The sequence below is a fragment of the Eublepharis macularius genome, chromosome 8, assembly GCF_028583425.1.
Source record: "Eublepharis macularius isolate TG4126 chromosome 8, MPM_Emac_v1.0, whole genome shotgun sequence".
Lineage (NCBI taxonomy): Eukaryota > Metazoa > Chordata > Lepidosauria > Squamata > Eublepharidae > Eublepharis > Eublepharis macularius.
In genome coordinates, this window is record NC_072797.1 from 49,688,168 (window position 1) to 49,701,576 (window position 13,409).

The following is a 13,409-nucleotide window of genomic DNA, read 5'->3' on the forward strand; positions in this document are numbered from 1 at the left end:
CATTTACAGTCCCAATGAAATCCAGCTCTGGGCCCATTCATCAGATTGATTTTACAGTTTGATGCTATGCAAGTCTGATACAGGCTTGCTTTTATAGGCACATAAGCATTTAGGAGGTGCTAACAGTTATAATCATTGTGAAGTCCTGACATTTGCTGTTACTGTATCAGCTGTGGGCCAGCATGGCTTCTTCATTACAGGCAGGCAAGCATCACAGATGTTTAGCATGGGAATATTACAATCTTATTTCTTAAGCACCTCACAAAATGCTTAACAGGTACAGGAAACAGAAGGGAGAAGAGGAAATATAGATAAATCAACCCTAATTTGAGCATATGTGATTTACATATGCAGGTTTTGCTATTTATTTCGGGGGGGGGGGTGCTGACCCCACAATTCATTTCTTTGCCTGTGTAATTGGGGTGCTCCACAGAACAGAATAAAATAGCTGAGGTGAGGAGGAGAACTCTAAATGTGCACATGGATACAGCATCAGAACTCTACACTTCAATGGGAAATACTTCCATACCAAAAGTGGAAGAATGTCATTCAGCATCTATTAACATTCATCTAAAATACAAAAGTATCCTCTCTCTTGCTCTTTCTCATGTGAACATATTTATAGTTGAAAAGATGTGATAATGCTTTCATCATTAACAGTAAACTCCTAAACAGAGTTACACTCTTTTAAGCCATTGACTTCAAAGGTCTGAGAAGGGTGTAACTCCATTTAGGACTGCACTGTAATTATCACAAGGTTTAATAATGTATGGCTATTGTTAGACAATAAAGGAACAGATAAATGCTGTATTAGTAATTGCTATCATCTGCTCTGCATTTAGCAGATTTTGTTACCATCTGAGTAACAAAGGGAGACGAAAAGTGTGTTGGTCCTATAGTTGCAAATGTCTGAAAGTGAAAGGAAATATAGATCCTCTGTTCCTTAAGAACATGGGAAACTAAAAAGGGAAGGGTGCAATCTTTTGCTCACTTACTTGGGAGTAAACCTCATTGAACTCAGACTAAGTAAATATACAAAGGATGGGACTGTATGACTTTAGCTAAAATATCTTACATTTGGGACCCTTTGCCAACCTAGCCATTGAGAATTGCATGCATTATATAGGTGTATATATAATTCCTTGTGAGTTGTACTTCATAACAGTTATGTACTTTATCACTAAAAGTTTTCTTTCTTAATGCTGTAAAGCAGCTTTACAGATTCATGTTCTCAGTGCTGCAGTGGCTCTTTTTTTAAAATAAAGGCCATCACTTAATGGTACAGAGAGGCATAGAACAAATACATTGTTGTCATAATTTCCCTATCAGCAGTACCTCACAGTGAACCCACAGACTACTTTTGATAATTGCCCTGAATTAAGTTAATGATTTGGTCAGGCTATGAGAAAGGTCAGCCAAAACTGTATCATCTGCTCTGCCATGACCTAAAATCATTAGACACACAGTGTTGGATCTGATGAACCAAGTACACAGAATGGATCTCTGCCCTCCTTCCTTCCTTTATGTGCCACTGCATGCCCCTGAAATCTGCTCCTGAGGAGTGGAATGCACTGTGGGTCGGGGAAGGCTGAAGCTTGAGGGAAATGGGCAAAAATCGCCCCTTCCCTCACAAACAAAGCAACAGCTCAGGTGTGTGAGGAGAATTCTTCTGATTTTCCTTCTTGCTCCCGTCCCTTGAGCCACATCCTACTCTGTTTCCAAGGGACCTTAACAGCTTTTGGGGACACTAGAATCTGCAGGGGCCATAGGAGGAAGAGAGAGAGGGCTCTCCCATGAACTGTTCATATTTGCTGGATCCAAGACATGGCACTTTTAGAAATCTACTAAAATTGTGTGACTGCTCTTAATTTACGTAGTGCTTGATGCCACTAAGTAACTCTGGATGTTAACATAGAATTATATACATTTCCCAAGGAGTAAGGGTTCTGAGCAGAAGCTAAACAGTATTCATTCTCCCCCCCCCCCCTAACAAACGTATTCTTCAAGAATGCAGTCAAATATATCTTGAGGTAAACTGATACAGAGGGAGAGGCAACCAATAACTCTATCTAGGGGGAATTGGGAAATGACACAGATACTTGTAGCTATGAAATAACCCCCCAAAAAATGACTGTCATCAAAAGAGGTTCTTATAGCATGATGAATTTGTAGGTGACAAAATGCAGCCTTTATGAAATAGTAGCATGAAATTCTGATGCTGGAGTAACAAATGTCTCCTTGGTCTCTGAATAAATGAAGTCTTTTCAGAGGGCTGCAGCAAGCTTCTACCATACTTGGAATAATAAGTAAAAGAACAATGAAATCTGTAGTCCAGAGTATATTCTATAGGAAGAGTTTTACCAAGTATCTAATCATTGTACTTGAAGATGACAGGGATGCTGCTGCCATATGTAGAATTATAGAAGTCTTTTTTAGGAGCCAACAACCAACTGGTTCTGCAAAATATTCTGGTAAGCTAACAAAAATAGTTAAGTCAGAAGACCCATTACCCATTCTTTGGAATTTTCTTTCAAAGGCACTCTTTAGATTGATGATATACACAATGATCTTGGTGGGATAACATGAAGATTCCTGTGTATATCAAGAAATCTTCAACAGTCTTTAAAAACAATAAACTAGAGAGAGAACTGGAGCTAGAGCCAAACACTTTCTTCCATAAATGGCGGAGCCACTGAAAGGAAACTCCTTGCACAGGAGGAAGGCTTGTTGCCCCAGATGGCTCCAATGTTAGAGGAAGGACAACGCGGGATCCAATTCTCCTTCCATGGGACTGAATGAAACATTCTCCCTGGTTTAAATAGCTCTGGATTGCTGCAACCCAAAGCACTGTACGCAGGTGCAATGGCCACGTAACAGATTTCTCTGTTAACACTCTCACTTGCAACATATTAAAAGACATCTAACACACTCTCAATTAGGGTATTTGGAATTTCAATGTATAGGAAAAATGAATACTTGGCTGTTTTTTTCTTTTTTGTTGTTGTTGCACTGGGGTTGTATGAACCTAGTCGTCTGTTAAAAGTCTCCAAAATTTGAAATCATAGATATTCCTTCCCACAAAGAATTATCTCACAATTACCACTAGAGGGCAGGAATGCATGCCCTTTAACTGGGAAATAAGTAAGACAAAACCAAGGTTTGCTTGCAGGCAGACTTTTAGGAATACAGATGAGGCAATATTTCTCTAAAATAATTCCAAATAAATGACGTGTGCATGTCACTTAACAGATGGGGATATGTGATGGCTAGAGAAGAGTATGGGTTAGTACTGGGTCAAAATGATATTCCTTTTAACACTTACTGATATCTATAGCATATCTATCACTTAGTCTTATAGGTGCTACTGGACTCTTGCTCTTATCTATCACTGGGAGAGTCAAATACTTAAGAGTGAATAGTGCTAAGGTATTGATAGAGAAAAAAATGCAGAGTTCTAATTAGCATGCTCAAAGCACATGAAAGAATTAGCAAAAATCACCTTATCATAATAGACTGGGGGAATTTTGGGAATATTCAAAGTTGTATTTCAGTTACTTTAGTTGATTTCATGTATTGAATTCTTAAAGTTTGACTATTAGGCACAACTGAATTCAGTGGAGAGATTAACAAATTTAGGACTTTAGGCCAAAAAAATCTAGTTTCTCCTCTACAACAATGCATTCTAAATAACAGAAGCTGCTTGCACTTCAAAGTGCTGCAGTATTAAACACATTTCATTATCTATACCTATATGTCAACTAATAGCTATCAAAATGATCAGCATATTTTTTGGTGCCTACCCTTTTGGAGGTAAACTGAGGTTCCAGTTCCGGGCCAGGTGAAAGAGGTAGGAAGCCGAAGGAGCCTCAGGGGACCCAAGTCTAAGTCAGCTCAGCTGGGGAGACTGGGTTCTTTTGCCATTTGAACCCAGCCCCCAGGCAATAGCGTATTAGAGATGAGAAGGCAGCACTGCCATTACCAGGATACACAGAACACAAGGAATTTAGTGTAACCAAAGGAGAAGTGGGATATAACTGTATAGATCTGTGAGTGTATTACTGAAATATTGGTGTCTTCCACGTAGGTTATCTGTCCTGAGTTCAATACTTTTGGGAAATGAGTTTTGTTCCTGTTTCCCCGATCTTTCTCATATCTGCTTTGCTCTGAAGTTTTGGGAAAGATCACAGTAAAGCTTGGATGGCTCCTGTGTATATGGTAAAATTTGGATTTTCTGGCCACCCCTCCCAGTCCCCATGAAGCCTTGACCTGGATAGCCCAGGTTTGCCTGTTCCCGTCAGATCTCAGAAGCTAAGCAGGGTTGGCCTTAGTTAGTACTTCAATGTGAGACCTCTAACGAAGACCAGGGTTGCAGAGGAAAGCAATGGCAAACCACTTCTTTTGTTTCTTGTTATGAAAGTCCCGCCAGGGGTTGCCATAAGTCAGCTATGACTTGAGGGCCCTTTCCACTACCAGCAGTCCCCATGGCAGCCATTTCCTCCCCCAGCGACAGGTAGGCTTTAATTTTTTTAAAAAAAATGGCAGTAGGATATTGTTATAATGATATACCACCGTATCAAGAGGTGCAGCCGTTTCTATGAATCCCTTTCTTTCTTTCTTTAAAAAAAATGCAAGTCTCTAGTCCCTTCCCTTGTGAAGATATGCCTTTTTCTTATATACAAAATCCTGTCTCTGTGTGGAAGACACCACTGTAAACCTACATTTATGAGATTTATGAGATTGGAGCAGACCAATAATCTAGCATTCCATTTCCCACAGTGGCTGACTAGATATTCTGGAAGGCCTACAACACAGGTAAAGTGACCCAGGTCTCTCCCTAGCATGTAATACCACCATCAGTATTGATCTTATATAGACAGAAGGCAGATTCTGCCACCACTCCCTAAAGGCCGCAGCCTCTGTCCTCTCTACAACTTCCATGTCTGGCACCAGCATTAATACATGTAAGGTTGTGGAAATCCCTCTCTCAGCCATCTAGTGGCAAGAAATAGCATTGTAGGCAAAGGTGATGTAGTGTTAAGACATTTGTTTTATTTGCATACATGGGAGGAGTTATTTGTTTTATTATGATATCTGTGTAATAATAATGCTCACATTTTAACATTTATAGTTGTGAATGAGCTGCTATACTGCTTTGTTGGCTTGCTGGTCCAGTAAGTCCTTGGTGAAGCCTTGTACAAAGCTGGAAACTGTTTCGGGTAAGAGGGGCCTATTTTAGAACAGACATGCTTAGCTCAGTAGTGATACGTCAATAATAATGATTCAGTAGATAATAGAGATTCAGCAAATAAAAATTTAAGCTCAGAAGAAGCTCAACATAGCCTGTAACTTTCTTTCTGCATCTTCCCAGAGACATAGGGAAGGACTCTGTCACGATAGGGGCTGCAAACATCAGGTGTATATCTCAGAACCAGAAACCAGAAAAAAGACTATCCTCCTAGCCCAGGCACAAATCCAGGGTTGCCCACAGGACTGGGATTGAGGGTAATGGCTGGACTTGTTGACCTATCTAGGGGCAAACCCTCAAAACTGACTAAAATAATTGCCACTGTGACTGATCATGGCATCGCAACAAAGCTCAGCTAAAAGGTAGTAAAGTTCTCTTTGCGACTGGACTAGACAGACCAGTGGTCTTATCCAGTAGGGCACCTCTTACATTTTTATGTTTAAATACAGATGTCAGCACAAGTGGATTAAGAGTGGTACTGTACCAGAAGACTGCCAAAAAAAGATAGACGGTTGCTTCTGCAAACAGAAGATTCACTAACAGTTGGCACATACCAGGTGGCACATACATAAAATTGAATTCCTGGCCTTGAAGTGGGTTATCACAGAAACATGATGGGGCTACTTATATGATGCTAAATTTCAGGCCTGAATTGACAATAATTCACTAGGTAGATATGCTCACATCTACAAACTTGGATGCTTCTGGTCATACATGGATAGCTGTGCTGTATAAATGTAGCGTCCTTATAGATTACTTGAGCTAGAAGGGCTACCATGGATGCTGATAACTTGTCTCAAGAGCAGCAAGATGACCATCAACTCTGATGAAGGCATAAGAGTATTATGTGGACATTCTAACAGGATTCCTGGAAAGTAATGCTGCACATAATTTGCATTCATAGCCTGAAGCTATTATTCCTGTGTCAGAAAATTATGTTGCCTTACAACAGTCACCACTACCACTCCTGCATCCTAATGAATGGAGTGAAGCTCAACAGAGAGACTTGATATTAAAAACATCACCTTTATTGTTAAATACAATGACAAATCTCTACCAGGAACAAGGACCTGCTCAGATGAAGCTGCTTTCTTACTGAGAGAATGGAACAAATTCAAGATAATTGATAGCATCTTGTTTTGAGTCACATCTGATTCACTGAAAAAATGGCACAAACAATTGTTCATACCTAAACATTGCAGACCAACAGCAGTGTGACCTCTACATGATGACCTAAGTACTGAAGGAACATTGGAACTTCTAATAGACCAGATTCAATTGGCGAAGGGGGCAAAAGATGGGACCAAAAAGCGTGAGACCTCTGCCCATTGTATTCGGCGGAAAATCTCCACAGGCTAATCGCTTGGACAGCATGAGCATGAGTGGGCCAATGGAAAGTACTGATTTTTTTGTCTGTGGAGTCTAATAGTGAGAATTATGGGAATCTCCTGATTATGACAGACCATTTTACTTGCTATGCCCAGACCTACGACAAAAGAGAGCAGACAGCACACCCACTGTAAAGCTACTCTGGAAGACCTTTTGGGGGGTAGTTTGCCAACCTGTTCTCAAGAATTCACTTAGGTGAAAGGATTTTGAGAGCTGTCTATTAAGAGAAAAACTGAATCCAGCATGGATCAAAGTGTCTTGTACCACACCCTGCCATCCTCAAGGTGACTCCCCAAATGGTGAGATCAACTGAACCTCGTTGAATATGTCATGCACCCTGAATTGAAATCCAGATGGAACCATCTTAGTGCATGCCTGCAGTGCCACCTGCAATGACCCCAAGGAGTTTATCACCTATTTTCTGATGCTTGGGAGACAGACTAGACTCTCTATTGACTTGTCTTTGGAATTATTTTTCATTCACTTCCGGTTTAGTGTGGTTCCCTCTTCCCTAGCACTTCTACTGGAATTGCTCAATCCCTAGAACATTACTGGGAAGAGGGTGAAACAAGTTACTCCTGCTGACCACTAGGAGATATGTGATTCACCTTCTGCCACCCTCCAGGAGAAACACACTTTTCCTTCTGGCCATCACACCAAGGGCACTGATCACCAGCAGTATCCTTACTGGAAATGCCAGTAAGTCCCTCCCATCTAAGACTTTTTCATTAAGAGCCTGACATTGAACACGCTTGTTACATGTGAGATCATTCAATCATTCTCTGCTTTCTCCTGATACTTGGACGGAACCACAGGGCTGCTGTTCAGCTAGAGGATTCCTTTAGAGACCTGTACTTATTGTCATAGCTTACTATGTTAACATTCAATGATGCAGGAAACTTGCAGGTATTGTGACTTACCCCAACTGACTGAGGGCAGATGGTGGCATATTATGTAGATGTTGCTGTTGCCAGCCAGTGACAGAACCCAGGTGGAGAGCACTGGCTGTGTTAAACCCAGAGAGTGATGACAAATCAGCACTACTCAGTGAGTATTCTGGAAGTAAGAACAGAAAACATAAACCGTCAAAATCTGAAATAGGAAAGAGCTAAACTGGTATACCCATTATTTCATAACTAGTAATAAATCTTCACAATTTCCTGTGGTATTAAAATGCATCTCTCTTCCTTCCTCACACACAAAACCTTCTGAAGTCTTGGGAAACAAATGCTAGATGAATAGATCCTTTGGTTCCTGGAGGATATTCAGTTCATAGAATTCCTCAGCATTCTCAGAATGCGTTCTAGAGAGGCACATGTTACTTTGCTGCAGATCAAAAGACCGAGATTCACAAATTGTATTATGGTAGAGTGGCAAAGACAGCCAGGGGCCACTTGCATCTAAAAAGAGGGTGCTGGCTCACAAAATCTTATGCTACAATAAATGCATTAATCTTTAAAACTGTGGGTTGTTTTGAATGTGTTGTCACTGTCACTCACAAATATATTCTGAAACTGGAGCCCACAGGAATCTTCATCAAAGCCTGCAGAAAATTGAAGACACCCTCATTAATGGTGCAATCCTGAGTTACTTCCGTCTAAGCCCATTGGTTTCAGTGGGCTAAGGCCATTGTTTCAATGGTCTTAGACTGGAGTAACTCTGTTTAGGATTGCTCCATAAGGCTACTGTGGAACAGAGTGCAGACAAAATGAAAATACTGGCACTGCCAGAGCCTCTGGGGCTTGAAGCAGGAACTCAAAAAGGGTGAGGCTCGGATGCAGCTTAGTGCTGAGGCCTCCGAAGCCACTAGGTGCAAAAGGGAAGTTGGGTGTGCACCTTCTCCCCAGTATGACTGGCCAGGCTGATCTTCTGTTTTGCCAAGTCAACAGAGCAGGGTACTTCCACACTTCAGACTCTAGCTTCCATCACTTTGAGCTCTTGCAGAACTTCACCTAGAGGATGGCCCACTGCATGACTTAGCCTGACTCTGACATGTAAGCCAACAGACTGTTCTTACTGGTAAGTGCAAAGGTGTTGACCATGTGCTAGTGCTGCTACCTGCCCTTACAGCAGCCGTTAACAGTTTTTTTGAGCAACTGAGGCACAAGTGTGGATCTTGCATGTCAGATGAACAGCAGAATATATCTGTAACTGACTTGGAAAATTCTAAGGAAGATTGCTGATGCAAGGTACACTGAATGTGTTACAGTGGGCATGAATGACAAACATTTATTTTAAAAAACTGCATATTGTAGAACCATTTTTATTACTGAAAATCAGAGTGACTCCTGAATTCGCATGAGGGAATTAGAAATGATGGTTGTTGTGGGTTTTCCGGGCTGTATTGCCGTGGTCTTGGCATTGTAGTTCCTGACGTTTCACCAGCAGCTGTGGCTGGCATCTTCAGAGGTGTAGCACCAAAAGACAGAGATCTCTCAGTGTCACAGTGTGGAAAAGATGTTTGCAGGTCATTTATATCTACTAGTAGACATCTTCAGAGGTGTAGCACCAAAAGACAGAGATCTCTCAGTGTCACAGTGTGGAAAAGATGTTTGCAGGTCATTTATATCTACTAGTAGTACTGTGACACTGAGAGATCTCTGTCTTTTGGTGCTACACCTCTGAAGATGCCAGCCACAGCTGCTGGCGAAACGTCAGGAACTACAATGCCAAGACCACGGCAATACAGCCCGGAAAACCCACAACGACCATCGTTCTCCGGCCGTGAAAGCCTTCGACAATACATTGAATTAGAAATGCTTTGGCCTCTTAAGAGAATTTCTTACAATGATACATAACAAAAATACATTTCCTCCTATGATTCAGGATGCAATTTATTTTGTTCATTTCAAGTATGAAAGCCAAATTTTCTAACAGAATGGTACTTGAAGTAGTTTCAAAACTACAGAAATATTGTATATATATGGCTTCCCCCCCACTGCAATATATACATCTTATGCTAACACTTACCGGTACCATATGTTGTTGAAATGGCTGATGGGTACCCTCCCATTCCTTGCCCTGGCAGAGTAGGAGTTGCCACGGAAACCACTGGGGTAGCCAATGACTGAGCAGACTGGGAGTTATTTATCCTCTGATTCTTTTAAAGTAAGTAAAAGAAACATATCAATGGCAAGACACAAAAACAGTTGAAACAAACTGTATTTTGATGCTGGAGTAATTAATATCATATACAAAATTAATTTTTTATCATGTTGCTTTTATGAACTCTGCCAATCCTATAATTTACAATCTTTTAAGAGACCAGTTGTCACCATAGTAACTCATTACATCAGAATCTCCTAGGCAACCAAACGAGCAACATATAAGATCCACCACCCTCCCATTGGTAGAAAACAGACTGTGTGGATAATGGATAGACTAGCATACTCATATTGTTTGGATTTTTTATTAAAATAAAAAAGGTTATAAAAATCATGATAATAATCTTTTTTCCCAGTGTAGCTTCATTCACACTTTGAAAAGTTGTGCCAGAATGCAGAAGGAGAAATACATCAAATGCATATCCCATTGAAACCAAGACATCTAGATGGTTTCCACACTTGGATGCACATCTGACCTATGCCTGATGCTTCTTATCCAACAAGTGTAATGACCTCAGGCACCTGCTTACATGCAGAGATCTGGCCAGGGCACTCATGTTTAAAACTAGCAAGCCATGCTCAGTTTTCACCAGCAGATGGTGCTATGGCCACTTAATTCTTAACTATGCCAAATGTTACCTAAAGGATACTAAAGAGCAAACCATTAGAAGACAACTCCCTCCCCTCCTACATCTCCTTATTGTTGGATACTGGAGCATAAAAAATTAAGCCATGACACTTTTTAAAAGTATAAAATGTTCTGTATGGTTATAACACAACTGTGGAAATCATAAGAAAGCACTAGAACAGTATTAAAAATATATTCCTGAACTCCCAACTCTTACGGAAGGTGCCAGGACATTGGACTGAATGTGGCCTTCTCCCTTGCATAAGTGGAAGGTCCTTCTGTGCATATAAGAGGAGGTTCCCTCAATTCCCACAGATTTTTTTTCTTCTACAAGATCCCTTCCAACCCACAGGATCAATTTAGGGAAGAGGGGCAAGGAGCTGCAGCAGGAAGGAGGAAATGGGAGATCTGTTTTGCAAGGGGTTTACAGGATCCAACCCATTGTTTTTAATTTCATAAAACTTTCCACAGTGAGTTTTCTACATTTAACTGCTTACTTGGGGGAGCGGTACAGGCAAACAAGCATCATTCTCACTTACCAGAAGCAGATCAACATCCTCAGACTGACAGCATAAGAAAGGAGGATGCAGAGTTAGCAAAAGTGGTTCTGTTAAAGTGTGCTGCTTGCCTATCCCAGAAAGCATCGCTTCATTGCAAAATACAGCAGACTGACACTCTCGCAAACTAGGGACTTTGGTGTAATCTCACTATTAAAATGTGATCTGCTCTGTAATAATGGTTTGCAGCTCACAGGGTCATTCATTCTGGAACAAAGCTCCACATTCAGCATTCCTCGTTTTCCTAATCCAACATGTGTCTCAAAGGTGAAGACAAATCTGTGCAGTTTTTAGCCCAGGTCTTTGTCTTGTCAGTCATCATGACTGCATCCTTCACTGCTCGAGTGACTGCCTGCAAATATTGTACAGTAGCACTCAGTTCTCAGATACTTAGCCAGTCAAAGAACTCCTTGTAAAGTATCATCAGTTTAAGGGTCTTCAGAATAAATCATAGGATGGAGACATTGTGTCACTTCTTAGTTTGCTGGAGAGCAGTCCCATGAGATATGGTATTTATCTTCATGGCATCGAAGGGGAGTGTTGCATTTTCATTAGAGCATCAGTATTAATTTATATGCATCATGGTAGCAGCCAACGTGGAACAGTTTAATTCACTTACTATTTTAGGTAATGGAAAAGTATTTTTCTCATCACTCAGATTTGCCATCAGGATGTTTTAAAAAAAATCAACCCTACTTTTAAACATTGTTTCTTGTGAAAGATGCACTTTTATAACAAATATGAAATCTCTAATGTGTCTCATGCACTTTTAATGGTTCAACAGTATCTTAGTTCTGTTTAAGTATCTTAACATAAACCGGCAGCATCAAATTTACAAATTGCTCTTAAAAAAAAAAACACACCTGATTTTTCTATTTAAAGAGTAATTGCTGACATGGATCATTGTAGAACGTGACCCTTAGTTACAGAATCACAGCTATAAAACTTCACCTTTTTCATTCTATTCTTCAAGGTTTCAATGACAAGATAACTGGCTGTTACCCTTCTACAATGCTAAAATTAATCTTTGGGAAGAAATGAAGAAATGCCTCTTCAACTATCAATAAATGAAACTAAGAAATGGGGATTGGGGGGATTGGGGGGGGGATAAAAATGGCAAGAAAAATAGTCTTAACACGACAGGATTCAAATATCTTTGGAATCAGGCCAATAGGCTGTTCACCATACACTCTGCATTCTTGGGGGGGGGGGGCAGAATCAGTAAAGGTTTTATAGATGAGATTTGACACATCAAGGAGAAACTGTTTCTGAGACAAAGAAAAGTAGCTAATTACAACTTGTACAGTGAATCAGGTCCCCTACACACATTACGTATTTTAAGGATACTTCTAAAAATGTCAAGAGTGAATACAACATATGTATGTCTGCAGATATGTACATCGTAAAGGTGAACTTGTTAGGCAATTGTGATTGACTGCAGCTCTGTGTTGAGCAAACACTGAGTAGTAGACCTGAACCTACTTCTGAGCAATGTGTGAGCTAGAAATCCCAGAGGGTATGGAAGCTGCTGACAGAGAAACATATTTTTAGAAATTATGGTTGGGGGAATAATAAAGTGTATGGGAAGGGGTTGCTGGAAAATAATAGAGGATGGAAAAACTGTAACACAGGAGAATGTTACATAGGGTTAGTGGGAGTCTGTATGCATTAAAGTTCTGGGTGCATAGTTCTTAGGCTTAGAAAGTTTGGCCAACAGAGAACGGCATAGGAAAAGTACACATTCTAACAATATTAGAATTCTATTGGAACTAAAAGTGCAAGAGCTTTTCTGCTATTTCTTGCATTTCAAAAGGATTTGGATAGGGGGAGTTCCGAATTCTTTATGTTCATCAAGTGTAGAGGGGATTACAAAATAACAATTCTTACATTTCAAATCCTACATTCAGGAATTGAAGATGCACTGAGATGTAGATATATGTCCTAATTATCTTGACTCGTGTCTATTAATAAAATAGTACTCAGTATTAATATAGATTTATTTAAGTCAGGGATAAAGCAACTTATTACGTGTTTCAGGGCCCTCTTATGCAGTCTTCTGGGTGCCACAATGAAGCATCAGAAATGGTTCAAAACGTGTTTGTTCATTTTTACCATTCATCTATGAGGCTCCACGCAGTCCAATGTCATTTTGTCACAAAAAAGGGGATGAAGGCTGCTGGCCCAAATGTCCAGGCCTTCAAAATATTGTTGCCTAGAGCACTCTCTCATAACCTGGACATGGACTTTATATATGAACTGTGCACAACTTGGTACTGAGGCCAATACTATGTAAGAAGAGGGAACTCCATGGGACTGGCAAGGCAATCCCTAGCCAGTACTCACAGGCAACCCTCCCTGCAAACACTCTGGAGTAGGCACAACGCGCCCAGATCAACATGCCTGCTGCCAAGATGCCAGCCACTGCTGAGATCCCTACAGCAACTGGGACCAGTTGAGAGGCAGAGAGAAGCCATATTCCAGAGACA

At 40.6% G+C, this 13,409-nt stretch overlaps 1 protein-coding gene across 11 annotated transcripts in view; it reads right to left on the bottom strand.

Annotated features, from left to right (window-relative positions):
• MEF2C (myocyte enhancer factor 2C) overlaps positions 1–13,409 on the bottom strand; it is a 199,391-nt gene that overhangs the window by 9,120 nt on the left and 176,862 nt on the right. For all 11 annotated transcript variants that reach the window (XM_054986346.1, XM_054986356.1, XM_054986353.1 and 8 more), the window contains 2 exons: positions 9,605–9,734; positions 7,555–7,690 (listed from right to left, as the gene is read on the bottom strand). In XM_054986346.1, coding sequence (XP_054842321.1) covers positions 7,555–7,690; positions 9,605–9,734 — 266 coding nt within the window. The remainder of the gene's footprint in view (positions 1–7,554; positions 7,691–9,604; positions 9,735–13,409) is intronic.